We start from the raw sequence: 15,715 nt of genomic DNA on the forward strand, positions 1-15,715 counted from the left end.
ATTCTAAATAAGGCACAGTGAATAGAAAATGCTTTGAAATAACAAACTGCCTAATGAGGGATCCTTGGTTTCAATGCTCTTATTCAATTTGAATTCAATTGAGGAAAATTTGTTTAAAGATATAAACCCCAGGGGAAAGCAGATGGCAATTTTGCAGAACTTTTTGTTATTGATTCAGAGGTGATCAAGATAAATGGATTCAGGAAGCAGGGAGGAAAGAAAAGTAAAGAAAGAAAAGTAAAGAAAGATGACAAAATTACTGAGAAAAAGGCCATTTAGTAAATCTTTGAAGAGTATTTGTGGAGTTGATTTTGCAATAAGCTCACTTTTACAAACTGTAATGTGTCAGCAATTTCCAGACTGGGAAACTCTGCAGGACCAAAAAAAGGGAACACTGTCTCTTCAACAAATAAACTTTAGGAAAAAAAAAAGAAAGAAAGAAAAGAAAGAGAGATTGGAGGGGGGACCTTCAGATTAAAAAAAGAGATTTAAAAGACACATCAACATATTGTAATATATAGACCATTGTTTAGATTTGGGTTCAAACTATAAATAAATGATGATGTAAGGCAACTGGAAATTGGAATATTGAAGATTTGATATTAAAGAATTACTGGTAATTTTTAGGTAAGATAATGATATAGTGGTTATACTTGAAAAACGATAGAGATAGACAGATAGATAGATAGATAGATAGATAGATAGATAGATAGATAGACAGACAGACAGACAGACAGACAGACAGACAGACAGATTTATGGAGGAAATGATAGGAAGCCCTATCATTTAAATAATTCAAGAAAAAGAGTAGATGGGGGTATACATGGGGCAAGACTGGCCATGGGTTGGTGGCTGTTAGGTATGGGAGATGGACACATGAAGGTTCATTGTGTATTTTTATTTTTGTGTATGTTTGAAATTCTCCATAATAAAAAAAAAGTAAAGTGGCTCCGAATACTCCCCGCACCCTGGTGTTCACGCCCTTGTGAGATCCCCTCCCTCCCTTTGAAGTATGAGTGGGACCTAAGACTTGCTTCTAATGAATAGAATCTGGCAAAGATGATAGCAGTCCCTCCCATGATTGTGTTACAGTACATAGATTCCATATTGCTAGCAGACTCACATTCCCTTGGTGGCTTTGAAGAAGCCAGCTGCCATGTTGTGAGAGAGCCTATGGAGAGGGTCACACGGCAAGGAACTGCAGGTGGCCTCTAGGAGCTGAAGGTGGTGTCTGGCTGACAACCATCAAGAAGCTAGATCCATGGCCCTGCAGTTGCAAGGAAATAAATTCTGCCAACAACCTGAGTGAGCTCAGAAGCACATCTACAAGGTTGGACAATTAAGTTCGGGAACTCATCCTAGAAAAAGTGCTACAGACCGCATTACTGAATACCACTATGGTCACCTTTGAAGTACTCCCCTTGGGTAGCTATGCACTGATGCCAGCACCTAGTTCACAGTGAACGGGGCTATGCTTACCTCCCATCTCACGCCATATACAAAAATTAACTCAAAATGGAGCATAGACCTAACTGTAAGCGCTAAAAATGTAAAACCTCTTGAAGAAAATAAGAGAAAATCTTAGTGACTTTGGGTTTGGCAAAATTTCCTTAATTAGGGGGCCGGCCCGGTGGCTCAGGCGGTTAAGAGCTCCATGTTCCTAACTCCGAAGGCTGTCGGTTCGATTCCCACATGTGCCAGTGGGCTCTCAACCACAAGTTTGCTGGTTCAACTCCTCGAGTCCCGCAAGGGATGGTGGGCTCCGCCCCCTGCAACTAAGATTGAACAGGCACCTTGAGCTAAGCTGCCTCCCGGATGGCTCAGTTGGTTGGAATGCGTCCTCTCAACCACAAGGTTGCCGGTTCAACTCCCGCAAGGGATGGTGGTTTGTGCCCCCTGCAACTAGAAAAACGGCAACTGGACCTGGAGCTGAGCTGCGCCCTCCACAACTAAGACTGAAAGGACAACAACTTGACTTGGAAAAAAAGGCTTGGAAGTATACACTGTTCCCCAATAAAGTCCTGTTACACTTCCCCAATAAAATCTTTAAAAAAAATTTCCTTAATTAGGACTCCAAAAGGACATACCATAAAATAAAAAAATTGATAAATTGGACCTTATTTAAAAGTTATGCTCTTCAAAAGACATTTTTACAAAAATGAAAAGGTAAGTCATACACTGGGACAAAATATTTGCAAAATGTATATCTGATATAGGTCTTGTGTCTATAATATATAAAGGACCCTAAAATTCAATAATAAGACAATTCATTTTTAAAAGGGCAAAAAAAAATTGAACGCTTCACCAAATAAATATATGGATAGCAAATAAGCACATGAAAAGATGCTCAATATCATTAGGCATCAGGGAAATACAAATTCAAGCCAGAATGATAAAGCACCTCATACTCCTAGAATAGCTAAAAGTTTTTAAAAGTATTGACGATACTGTGGGGACAGAGTCCTAGAGAGCAGTTTCCAGGCTCTTGGCCTCACGTGGAAAGGTGCTCGCTCGGATATTAGATGGCCATCAGCTGTAATCAGATGGCCATCTCCTGTGGCTGGGTGGCCATCAGCTGTTACTGGTTAGCCATTAGCCACTAATATAACTGCTGTGGCTACGCTGGCAAGGGGGTTGGTTGATTGCTTGGTTGGTTGGTTGGCAGGCAGAGAAGCAGACAGCGGATTGCAGCTAGCAAGTGTGGTTAGCAAGTGAGGCGGATGGCAGACCATGTGGATCCTACTTCATGTGTCTTGCCCAGCAGCCAGTGAGACTGGGGTGCAGGAAGACTCTTTGTTGGGGTACTGGCGGATGTTTGCTTTTGTGTCTTGACCAGCCACCATCGAGAATATAGTGGTATGACTCCCCTATCTATGGCTCGGTTGTTGTTCCTTTTTGGCCTCACCGTATCCTGCGTTCTTGTGTGGGGAGCAGCAGCTGAGACCCCACATGACACATGGCGCAGCGAGCAGGGTATGATGCTGGCCAGAACTCTGAAGGATGGTGGAACAGTTTATGAGTATGAAAACTGTCTCAGGAAGCCCATGAGAAGCGGCGCGGGGAGCAGGAAACGCAACCTGCTTGGGAGAAACGTGACCCCTTGGTGAATTGGTGGTCCTCTCAAGCCTCCAGATGGCATGCCGCCCGATTGGCCAAAGCAAGTGTCGTCTTCCTTTTGGTGGTCAGCTGCTGCCATGAGCTCCTAGAGTTGCGGACATCTTACATCGAGGCCTCCACCCAGTCAGACGCCTGATGCAGCGAGCAGGATTCCGGCCAGGTAGGAACGGTGTCTGACTCTGGGCAGGAGGACAGGTGGCCCCCACACAGTGTGTGGTGCCCGGTGGCCACTGTTCTCAGGAGTTGGACCCCTGTGGAGGGGTGGGAGGACATGGATGGTTTTCTGACCAGCATAGGCTGGAGAAAGCGAAGGTCGTTGCAGCCGTGTGGGCTGGGAAGTGCTTGCTGAGGCAGCCCGGGTGCGGGACTTGTGGTCCCAGGAGGAAACGCTTGTTGAGTCCTTGGTGGAGGATGCAGGTGAGGTCAAGGTTGTCCCTCACTCCTAGGTTGGGGAAGACTTGGAGTCCTCGCCCTGTGGAGAGGGCACACATTGTGGGGCCCTGGTGCACAGCCCTGGTGAATGACTGTGAACTATGGGGAATTGCCTTCTGTGGGGACAGAGCCCCAGAGAGCAGTTTCCAGGCTCTCGGCCTCACGTGGAAAGGTGCTGGCTCGGGTAGCGAATGGCCATCAACTGTGATTGGATGGCCATCAGCTGTGGCTAGTTGGCCGTCAAGTGTAACCAGTGAGCCATTGGCCACTAATATAACTGCTGTGGCTACGCTAGCAGCTGATGGTGGCTAAGCTAACAAGCACAGATTGCAGATTGCAGAGAGGCACAGATTGCAGTTAGCAAGTGAGGTTGGTTGGCAGAAAAGTGGATGGTGGGTTGCGGATCGTGTGGCTCCTGCTTCCTGTGTTTCCAACTCAGCCACCAGAGAGAATATAGCGGTATGACTCCTCTATCTATGGCTCCGTGGGTGTTCCTTTTTGGCCTCACCATATCCTGCATTCTTATGTGGGGAGCGGGAGCTGAGACCCCACATGACACCCCGCATGACACCTTCCATCCCTGATTTGATGGACCGCTTGACTGTTTGCTTGGGAACGTACCACCATGTAGTGGAACTGGCGTATGTTTGCTTCCAGTGTCTCCACTGGCTACCTTTGAGAATATGTAAGCACCTTGGTTGTGAGCCACTATTGTTCCAGCACAGTACTCTGAGAAACCCTGGCTGTGCCCAGAAAGTAGTTGGACATTGAGGGACACCCCCTGGGACATTACTTGAACTGGACTGGAACTTTTTCTCTTGAGCTGGGTTCCTGACACAGGGCCCCTCGTGGAAGATGCTTGTCATGTAGATTGTGAGGTGAGACCCTGTAGGGGTGGAGTGTGGGGACAGAGTCCCAGAGAGCAGTTTCCAGGCTCTCAGCCTCACGTGGAAAGGTACTGGCTTGGGTATTAGATGGCCATCAGCTGTGACTAGTTGGCCATCAGCTGTTACTGGTTAGCCATTAGACACTAATATAACTGCCGTGGCTACGCTAGGGGGTTGGTTGGTTGGTTGGTTGGTAGGCAGGCAGGCAGGCAGGCAGGCAGAGAAGCAGACGGCGGATTGAGGCTAGCAAGTGTGGTTAGCAAGCATGGATGGCGGATTGCGGATCGTGTGTGTGGGGACAGAGCCCCAGAGAGCAGTTTCCAGGCTCTCATCCTCACATAGAAAGGTGCTGGCTCAGGTAGTAAATGGCTATCAACTGTGATTGGAGGCCATCAGCTGTGGCTAGTTGGCCGTCAGCTGTAACCAGTGAGCCATTGGCCACTAATATAATTGCCGTGGCTACGCTAGCAGCAAATGGGGGCTAGCAAGAAGATGGTGGCTGAGCTGGCAAGTGCAGATTCCAATTAGGATGGCGGGTTGTGGACAGTGTGGATCCAGCCTCCAGTGAGACTATAGTGCCACCAGTGATACTATAGTGGTATGACTCCCCCATCTATGGCTCCGTGGGTGTTCCTTTTTGGCCTCACCATATCCTGCGTTCTTATGTGGAGAGCGGGACTAGAGATCCTGCCTGACACCCTGTGTGACAGTGTGGATCCTACTTCCTGTGTCTCGCCTGGCCACCAACGAGACTGGGGTGCAGGAAGACCCCTCGTTGGGGTACTGGCATCGAGAATATAGTAGTATGACTCCCCTATCTATGGCTCCGTGGGTGTTCCTTTTTGGCCTCACCATATCCTGTGTTCTTGTGCGGGGAGCGGGAGCATAGAGCAACTGGAATGCTCATCACTGCTGGTGGAAATAGAAAATAGTACAATCACTTTGGAAAGCATTTTGGCAGTTGGTGAAAAAGTTACACACACGTACCATACGGCCAGACAGGAGGCAATCACCAACTGCATTACATCTGAATTCACATTTTTTTGCGGAGTCTGTTATGGCGTTTCTTGGTCTTGCTTCAGATTCAGGCAACAACAAAACGGTGACTGTTTGTTTGTTTTTTGGTTTTTTTTTTGAGTATTCGTTTTTGATTACGGCTATTAACAGCCTATGTTTAAACAATACCTTAAAAATACATACAGTTTGCAAAGCCCATATATTTTGCTTGATCTTTGCATTAGTTCTGTGAGGTAGGTAGGGGAGAGTGGATTTATTATGCTCATTTCATAGAGAGGCAAATGGAAGCTCAGCAAAGTTAAGCAGCTTACCTAATGTCATACAACCAAACTACGGCTAAATGCCCCGTAATTATGGTAACTAGTATTGTTTTTGTGTACAATTGATGTGCAAAAAAGGTGGCACAAAAATTAACCTTTTAAATCTAATAGTTACATTTTTTTTAAAGATTACAGTTTTATATAAATGTTATAATTTTCTTCTGCTTGTAGCCAGTGATACTATTTTCAATAAATGATAATAATTGACGTTTGCTTTTTAAATGAAGTATTAAAAAATTATAGTACAGGTGACATACAAATAAGGCAAAATTCATTAAGATTGCTCTTGAAAGACGAATTTGGGAAATTCTACACTTTGTGAAAACAGAATAATATAAATCCCCTTTTTGAGAAGGAAAATTGGAAATCAGAACTGAGTTTCCCTTTGAGAAAAGAAGTCAGCATTAATGGAAAGGAACCTATGAAACAATCACTTGGACTTTTCCTTTACCTCGAGACAGGAGTGATTCTCTCTGTCTCAGGATATATACTAAACCCTCTAGGTTCATAGCTCCACAGCTGTACTAGTTGAGCTAAGATCAAAGGTGCCAATTCTAACTGCTCTGTTGTTTTTCTTGATGTTTCATCATCCTTGTTTCATCATCCAGGAGCTAAGAGCTATGAGCAGAATTCGTCCTTACCTCTTTTAGAATGTATATGCCAACCCCTGTTTGGGCAGACCTAAAATTGAGAAATACATTGCAGGCAACTTTATTAAGTCATAAGACCGGGCTAGCAATGGAGATAGTGAAAGACTTCAATTATAACTATAATCTTGAAGCACGTTATAAATCCCAAGTGTGGGTCTGTCTTGGCTTTTCGATGGAATGCTCAAGACAGTACCACAAAAAGGTAATTGCTTACTGCTCTTGAAAATTACCAGACACTTCAAAAAAAGTAACAATGCTTTTCTTGTTCTCTTAAAAAGTGGTCAAACAGCAAGAGTTTAAAAATGTTCTGCGCTTTTCTAGTAACAGTACAATGCTCCAACAATTGTTTTGGATAATCTCCGTAACTCCCTCCAACCACTACTGTTACTCTTTTATTTTTATTTTTATTAAGTTCATTGGGGTGGCATTGGTTAATAAAATTATATAGGTTTTAAGTGTACAATTCTATAAAACATTATCTATATATGACATTGTCTGTTCACCACCCAAAGTAAGTTCTCCTTCCATCACCATATATTTGACCCCTTTTTCCCTCATGTACCACTCCCTTCCCCCTTTACCCTCTGGTAACCAGTAAACTATTGTCTGTGTCTATGAGTTTTTGCTTGGTCTTGTTCCTTTGTTGCTTTCAGTTTTATATCCCACATATGAGTGAAGTCATATGTTTCTCGACTTTTTCTGTCTGACATATTTTGCTTAGCATGACATTCCAATTGATGGTTACTCTCAGGTAGAGGTTCTTGCAGTGCAGTCCCGGGACAGACAACATCAGCATCACTGGGGACCTTGTTAGAAATGAAAATTCTCAGCCCCACCTCAGACCTACTGCATCATAAGCTCTGAGGGTGGAGCCCAGCAGTCTGTTTTAACAAGCCCTCCAGAGGATTCTATGATGAAGTTTGAGGACCACTGCTCTAATAAAACAATGGTTATCAGAGCGAGATCTCTTATGTGCCTTCTAGGTAATCAAAGAACTAACTTCTTGTCACATGTTAATACTGATGTGAAAAGTTCTAAATAAAGGAATCCCTAACAGCAGTTTCCCGGGCCAGGTGCCCATCAATATCACAAGTTCTTTTGGATAACTTCCCCCCCTCAGGGCATCACCTGAGATATGAGGGGAGAATTTCTCTTCTAAGACTAGGAATTCACCTTTGCCCCATCTCACTCCTGTAGTGACACATGTTCCACAGAGCCCACCACACAGCTAATTTCAAAATGCACCGCTGTCTTATGCTAACTTGATTCTTGGGGTTTAAATTGCTTGGTGGTTAAACAATGTGCAGGTGCCCAGTCTCGCCCAATTAGCTTGGTGCTGCCTCAAAGCTACCAGACCAACTCTCTCTGGTTTTATTTCCAGAGGACAGCTCTTTCTCTTGGCCCAAACTTCCATTCATTCATTCGCTCACAAAATATTTACTGAGCACACAGTACTTGACAAGTGTGCTTCTAAGTGCTGGTAAAGCAGCAGTGAGCACAACAGACAGCCCCACCACCGCACAAGATCACAGCTACTGTCTGTCTGTCTGTCTGTCTTATTAACACACCTTTCACCCTTGAGTTCAAAGCTTAAGCATAAGCATGTTTTCACTGAGGTCCATGGTCTGCTGTGGCCCATGCACCACAGGGCAGCGCACTGTGGTGGACACAGCAGGGGTTTGAGGTAAAAGGGACTTGCTGTCGAATCCTAGCTCTACCAAGTCAGCTAGAACATTTGACAAGTAACTTTTCAGTTCTCCAAGTCTCATTTGCCTCATCTGTAGAAAGGACACAATATAATACCCATCACACACAGTTTTTGCAAAGACTAAATGAGACAGAGTACAGGGCAGAGCACCTGGCAGATACAGAGTAAGTTCAACTTCCCTTTCCTTTCACTAGAAAAGCAGGGTTCTTTTCTGCTCCGGCCTGTACGTCATCCTTTAACTTTAGGTCAAATCTGTTCTCTCCACAACCACCTGGACTTTCATTACATGTTTTGGATTTATCTGGGCTGTTCATTAAAAATAGATACCTGCACCTCATCCCAGATTTAGGGGTGGGGGACAGACAGTGGGAAATCTGCTTCTTGAACAAACTTACCAGGTGATTCTTTGCACACCGAAGTCTGGTTTAGCTGCTCTGAACTCCCGCCCCAAGCCACTTCTTGCTTTTCTCAAAAGAAGTCACCAAAAAGCTTACTAACTTGTCCCACTCTCCTCCTCACTTCACCTTCCCCAAGCTACACAGTAAGTCCTCACTTAATGTCATCAGTAGGTTCTGCGACTTTAAACGAAATGATATGTAATGAAACCAGTTTAACCATAGGCTAATTGCTATAAACAAGAGTTAGAGTCCTACAGCATCTCATCAACAATATAATGAAACGACATTAAACAAAATGACATTATTCGAGGACCTGCTGTATCTTAAAGAGGAGGCAGAGTGTCATGGTTGAAAGATCAACCTTGAACACAAACAGGTTTGAAATCAAATCCCAGCTTCACCACTTACCAGTGGTTCTCAAAGTGTGGTCCCCCAGCAGCAGCATCCCTTGGGAACTTGTTAGAGAGGCAAGTTCTTAGGCCCCACCCCAATTGGACTGAATCAGAAACTGCGGGTGGGGTTCAGTCATCTGTGTTTTAACAAGCCCTCCAGGTGATTCTGATGTCAAGTCAAGGGTGAGAACAAACGCCACTTATTAGCTGCAGGGACCCTAGGCAGATTCACAGCTTCTCTAAAGCCATTTCCTCATCTGTGAAATACTGAAATTACTAACTGCATGGACTTGTGATAGTGAAATGACATGATACATATAAAGAATGCAGTAATAGGAAACAATAAACAGTTATTGTTAGTATCATTAAGAAAACTGTCCTTTGTCCCATAGATTCTATTCAAGTTGGGATGTTTGTTTTTGAGCCATCTTAAACGGCTCAAAGCTGACCTGCTAACTAGTCTTATTTCCCACTCCATCCCAACCAACTGGAATGTCATTCATTTACTGCTCCACAGCCCTCTATCTCCATGCATTCACTATTCCTGCTCCACTTGCCCAGAATCGCCTTCCATTTTCTGCCCACATAGTCCAAATATTACTTCTCCCAAAAGGAGATCTGTTACCAGGTCTTGCCTGACAGCTCCAGGCCAAATGATTCTTTTTTAAAACTGTCAGTTATCATCTGTGTTGCAGGATTTAACCCCTAAGCACATGCATACCCGCTACTGGTGGGTTTTATTTCATACCTAGTTGTCTTGTTAATTACAGTGGAGCTTTTGGGAAACAGAGATGGTACCTTATGGTTCTTTTAAAATCTCTTCTCTGCCCAGCTCTGGTATACACTAAAGGAGTGAACAAATGAACAAACTCCGAGAGCAGAGCCCAGGCTCTTTAAGGCACACTTGGAGAAACATTTTTAAAACACAGACTTTTAAAAGCGATAATTATAGTAGCTTAAGTTTGTATAAGCTTTCATGGTTTAAAAAATACTTTGATATTTTTAACCGAGCCTCGTTGTCACAAAAACCTTGTGAAGCAGGTATTGCTATCCCTGTTTGCACATGAGGAAACAGATTCCGATTAGTCTCAGGACTTGCCCGAGGCTATAGAACTAGTGACTGGCATAGCTGGGGCTCCAACTCCAGTCTCCCGCTGCACATTTTACTTAGCTACTTCGGTTTGTCGAGTTTATTACTGTTGGTTGTATCCTTCATGCGCTGCTGTGCTACGATCTCTAAATTCAGCTCTCCGATTGAAAGCGAGTGCTGCTCAAATGATGATGGGCCTTTCTGCTGCTTTGGATGTCAAGCCTGGGCCCATTTGGAGAATGAGAAGTACAGCCTCACCTGGTGTTCCTAAGCGGGCCTGAGCAATGGTCAGTTTTTCATGGGGTGCTTGGCACTGGCAGCTGGTTTCATCTGCAAATGGGGCAGGTGCATTCAGGGTCTAGAAGGGAAAAAGAGAAAGGGAATATAGTCTGACAAATTTTCCTTTGGCACTAACTTCCCCTGAAGTTTTATTTCTGTTGGCTATACAGGCACGATCAGGAAGTAGACTATATCTGCTGAATCTTTCAGAAAAATATGTACTGTTAGAAACAAAAACGGGGCCATCGTCACTGAAACTTTTTTTTTTGACTGATGCTTCAGAAATAATAAGAGCTCTTTAGTGTCTACTATATGCCAGGTACCAGATGAGGTACTATGAATATGTTATCTCTTGTAGGCCTCACAACACCCTGCGATGGCTAGATCCTTCTATAGGATAATACATCTCCAGTTCATAGAAAAGGAAACTGAGGCTCAGTAGGATTAAGAAATATGCTAAGTCATGCCCTTGGAAAGTCACAATGCTCAGCTTTGAACATTTCACAACCAACAAGGGCAGACTTCAAGCACTAAGACTTACCCACACCCCAGGGTACTCAGCTGGAAGGAATGCCATACTCAGCAATGTGGCAGACATCTCCTGTATTTCACACACACCAGTCTGGCCAATCACAAACTCTGACATCTCTTCAATGTAAAGGCCAAAGACGTTATCTGCTTCCGGGGAGGCCCTAAACACAACAGCATTTCTAGCGGGCTGCAGATAACTGTTCCTATGGTATCTCCAACAGCCACCAACGGCTGGAGGCCCCGCCCCGGGCAGCTGGGGCTGGGGCTCTGGGGAGCGCTGTGAGAGAGATGTAGTCACTTGGAAGCCTGCCCAGGAAGTAGCTCTGCAGTTTTTAGTCAGCCTCTTAAAATGAAAACCTCACTCTCCAGACAGAGGAAGACAAAGCCAGCGGTATTTTTGTAGACAGGGCGAATGCAATCCAGAGTGGTCTATTTGTAATCTTTGAACTATGTCATTACCATGGTCATCACTGTATCATCTTTGGCATTTCTGAAACTGAAGTTGATGAGTCACTGTAAACATTACTCATAATATTGTTGCATGAATTATTTCTTAGAGATAGAAACAGGTGTTCCTCAACCTGGAAAGACTCAACTGAAGAATGAGCCATGCATTTGAAGAGGGGCTATGACCCACTTCTGCCATTCACTTATTCATTCACTCATTCAAATATATGTCAGGCAGTATCTTAGAACTGGGGATAGAAGTAGGGATAAGACTGGCCCTGTCCTGGAGGAGCCCCCGGTCTCTTGCCTGCCAAGACCGGATCCTGCCCTGCCCCCACCCCTCTCCCCATTGTAGCACCTTCTGCTCTGGAAGCTGGAGTCCTGCCGCAGAGTTGTTTGGAGACCTCCCAATTGCCTGAGACTTTCTTAACCCCCACCCTCCCATTCAGAGACCTGAAAGCAGACCAACACTTGGGGCATGGATTCAGAAAACTTAAGTCTGTTATTGGTTCTTTTTCAAATACATTAAAGTGACTTTGTGGGCCATGCTGGGCCATAGCAGCATTTGTAATGTGGCAAAAGGAGGCTCCATAGCCACAAACTGGGGTTCAAATCCCCTTTTCAGCACTTACAAGTTGTGTATTCTAATTTGATTCTCCTGGTTGAAAGGAACTGACACTCACTGAATTAGCTCAAGAGATGAAGGATCCTTTTAAGGCTACCCTGGCACAGAAACTATGGGGAAAACAGGAGCAAAGGGGCAGATCACACAGTCTAGCGTTTCCTAGCACATGCTCTGTGATTCATATGAGCTCAATGTTTACAGGGTGAATAAATAGGGGAAATAAGAAAGGAAGGAACAGAATTGATTCTGGGGCAGCAATCTGAAGGGTGGCCATTCTAGAATGGGAGAAGGTTTTTGTTTGAAAAGGCATATTCAATATTCAATAATTTTATATTTGGGGGAAAAAAATCCTACCCTTTTTAACACACAAGTCATAGAAATCAAGCCTCTGGACAGGTAGAGATCATTGGAGGATAGACTCTGCCCCCGCCCCCCCAGAAGCCATATTCCAAATTCAGAGTTAGGGAGGCACATAAAATTTTTATGTTTGACAGAAAAGAGCAAGGACTTTAAAAGGTTAAGAAGCCCTGGCCCAGCACCCTGGACCTCACATGTGCAGGGGCCTTTCCAGACCACTCACTTGGAGCTACACTGCACTAAATTTAAGTGCAGTGTAGATTTTTTAAGATTTCAGAACACCCAGTCATTGCATGTGAATATGTTCCCTAATTGTTGTGCAAGTTCTGCTTATGTAAAACTGTACCATAGTAACATACCAAAGCCATATTCCCATCAGGCTTTTTAACGGGGAAGACTTTAGATACTGGGCATTTCATTGGCAGAATGTGTTTAAATGGACATTGTCAAATATTTAAAAAAACAAAGCTATGAAGCTCTATATAAGATGTACAATGCAAACATTACCTGAGTGCAAAAACTGGTCAGTAGAACCTGTTCTTATGCAATGTGCATCACTGACTGACCAATGGGCCAGTTAGATAGCAAGTTTATCATCCAATCAGAATTTAGCATAGCACGGCTGATGGTGACAACCACCACAGAATTGCTTGTTTAAGCTAAGCTATTCGTAACTACAGTGGGGAAATCCAGTCAGACAGGCCTGAGTTCAAATCCTAGGTTCATTATTTAATATTCATTTGATTTTTTAAATTGGAATTTTAGGGAATTTTTTGGTTCTTAACCTCTCTAACCTTCAGTATCCTCATGTATAGAAAGGGGATAATAAAATGATCAACCTCAAGAAGCTATAGTGAGAAGTAAATGAAATGATATGTGTGTGTTAATATCTTCCTTTTGCCTCTCCAGAATCCAGTCTCTTCCTATCCTTCTCTACTCTTCTCTGCATGGCTTCCTATATGGACTGCACCAATGGGCTCTGTTGTCTTCCTGCTTCCAGTTGGGTTGGGTCCATGGGAAGCATGCAAAACAGTGGAAGGCAGGACAAGCGTGAGCTTAGGGTATTTGTCTCCCTGACGTCCTACCTTCTAAGGGGCAGTATGTTAATTCTGTCCTTTTACTGAAACCCACAGCTTCTGTGAGGGGGCCCTTTTTATAGAGCGCTCTCCAAAGTTCTGGTAGTCACACTCTCCTCTTGTCCTTTGATGCCTAAGGGTGCATACTATCCACTGAAGTTTCCTTAAACCCTGCCCATGCCTTTGTAAGTAGTCCCTTTATTAGACTCTCTTTAATTTTCTTCAGAGCAAGCCATCTGTGTCTTGACATGGCCTTGACTGATACAGTATATGTAACCGTATGATGCCAAGCTCAATAAATGTTAGCTAGCAAATGTTGACAAGGCATATTAGAAGCACAATTGAAAAGTGAATTACCCATAGTTAATAAAGTCATAACCATCTCAAGGATGTCTTCCAGTAGGACAGAATTTTACCACGACAAAACATTTTAATCAGGAGATGCAAAAGAGACAAGAGCAGGACTTCAGAAAGACTCTACTTCTCCAGATAGGCCTTGCAGCTTCAGAACCTCAAATTCAGAATTACTAATACACATTACAAAATCTCATCCCTCAGTCTCATACTGTTAGGTTTGCCTTTACCTGAATCTGAACATATTTTTTTAAAGGCTGATTTTATTTGGGATCAGAATATTTTAGTCTTTTGAAGACAGAGAGGAAAGAAAAAGCAGATCTTACAGTGAGGTCCAACAGTGACTCACTGGATTCTTAGATTGTGTTATTGATTACGTAAAATCTCATATCAGGCAGCTGGTACAAAGCCTTAACAGCTGCCAGTGCAGTGGAGGAAAAGGAGGCCTGGTAGGTGGCTCAGGACCAAGTATCCGTTTTTCATTTAGCTAAGTATAGTATGCACGTATTATAAAGTAATAGGCACCATTCAAAACGGTAAGACAGATACATATGTGCTGACAGGGAATAATTTCTAAGACATTTTGTTGAATACAAAAAGCAAGTCATAAAATAATATATGCAATATGTATACATGTTATATAGTATGATATCATATATGGTAAAGAGAGAGAGAAATAGGTAATTGTGTAGAAATAGTTTAGAACTCTGCTGTCCAATATGGCAGCCATCAGCCACATGTGACTATTTAAATTCAAACTGTAACAAATTAAAATGAAATTAACTTAAGAACTCAGTTCCTCAGTCACACTAGCCATATTTCAAGTGCTCAGTAACCATGCGTAGCTAGTGGCCACTATATTAGTACCACCATATTAGATGTAGTGCTACTGTATTAGATATAGAACATTCCTGTCATCGCAGAAAGTTCTATTGGACAGCACTAGCCTAGAAGGACACACAACAAATTGTTAGCTGGAGTTACCTTTGGGGAAGAAGATGGCATTGGGAGAAGAGATGAGGGATGTTTTCATTGTTTACTCCATATATATCTGTTATTTTGTTTTACTTTTACAATGAGAACACATTCAAGTAATGTATCTAATTTAAAATAAATTTAAAGAAATAATTCCTCGTCAGTGAATTCAGAGATGTAGGAAATTTAATCAAGGATCAGGTGCCCCAAGTGTGGGGAGAAAGAGGTGTCTAACAGGAAAAGAGAAGTATTTTGAAAAATAACAATTATCTACTAACTGTTAAATTATATTACTCCCAGGTATGTGGAACATTTCAAGCTCATTTGAACTTTTAAAAACAATTTAAGTTGTCTTCTTAATATCTACCCACTATTCATTATTTCAACATCCAACAAACACTATTTGAGAGCTTGCTGTGTGCCAGGCAATGTTTCAGGTTCTCAGGACACATCAGGGAACACAACACACAAAGAAACCTGCCATCGTGATGCTTAAAGACAATAAACAACAAAAAAGAATGCAAAATGTATAGTATGTTAAAAGATATTAATTTTGAATGGAAGTGATATGAGCCAACCTATAAAAAAATGAGGTAAGGAAGGCAGATAGGGAATGTAGGGGGTATAACTGTAAATAGAATAGTCAAGGAAGTTGATCTACAGAGAGTGCCAAAAAATGTATACACATCTTAAGAAAGGAAAAAACTGTATTAAAATCGTAATACTCAATATACACTGATAACAAGATGAATACAAGTCACATGTATACATTTTTTGGCACCCCCAGTATATGTAAATACAGAGGGTGCCAAAAAAATGTATACACATTTTAAGAGATGTTATCATAAAATGCATATACATTTTCTTGGCACCCGAGTATGTAAAGGATCAATTGAGCCACGTGGAGAAAAACTGGTCTAGGCAGGGAAAACAGCAAGTGCAAAGGCCTGAGAAAGGAGCATGCCCGGCTTCTTCCAGGAATAACACGAAGGCCAGTATGTCTGGAGAAGTGAGAAAAAAGGAAAAATAGTAGGAGATATAGTCAGAGAGGTGAGGCAGA

At 43.0% G+C, this 15,715-nt stretch overlaps 1 protein-coding gene across 4 annotated transcripts in view; it reads right to left on the minus strand.

Annotated features, from left to right (window-relative positions):
* The window catches only part of PCYT1B (phosphate cytidylyltransferase 1B, choline), a 115,743-nt gene that overhangs the window by 62,251 nt on the left and 37,777 nt on the right, over positions 1–15,715 (minus strand). For 3 of the 4 annotated variants that reach the window (XM_019757054.3, XM_019757055.3, XM_074324221.2), the window contains exon 2: positions 10,270–10,369. In XM_019757054.3, the coding sequence (XP_019612613.1) occupies positions 10,270–10,369 (100 nt within the window). Of the gene's footprint in view, positions 1–10,269; positions 10,370–10,831; positions 10,972–15,715 lie in introns of those variants that run through there. The other variant, XM_074324220.2, reaches the window with a different exon arrangement.

The sequence above is a fragment of the Rhinolophus sinicus genome, chromosome 18, assembly GCF_057876585.1.
Source record: "Rhinolophus sinicus isolate RSI-liver-muscle chromosome 18, RSI-T2T, whole genome shotgun sequence".
Taxonomy (NCBI): Eukaryota; Metazoa; Chordata; class Mammalia; order Chiroptera; family Rhinolophidae; genus Rhinolophus; species Rhinolophus sinicus.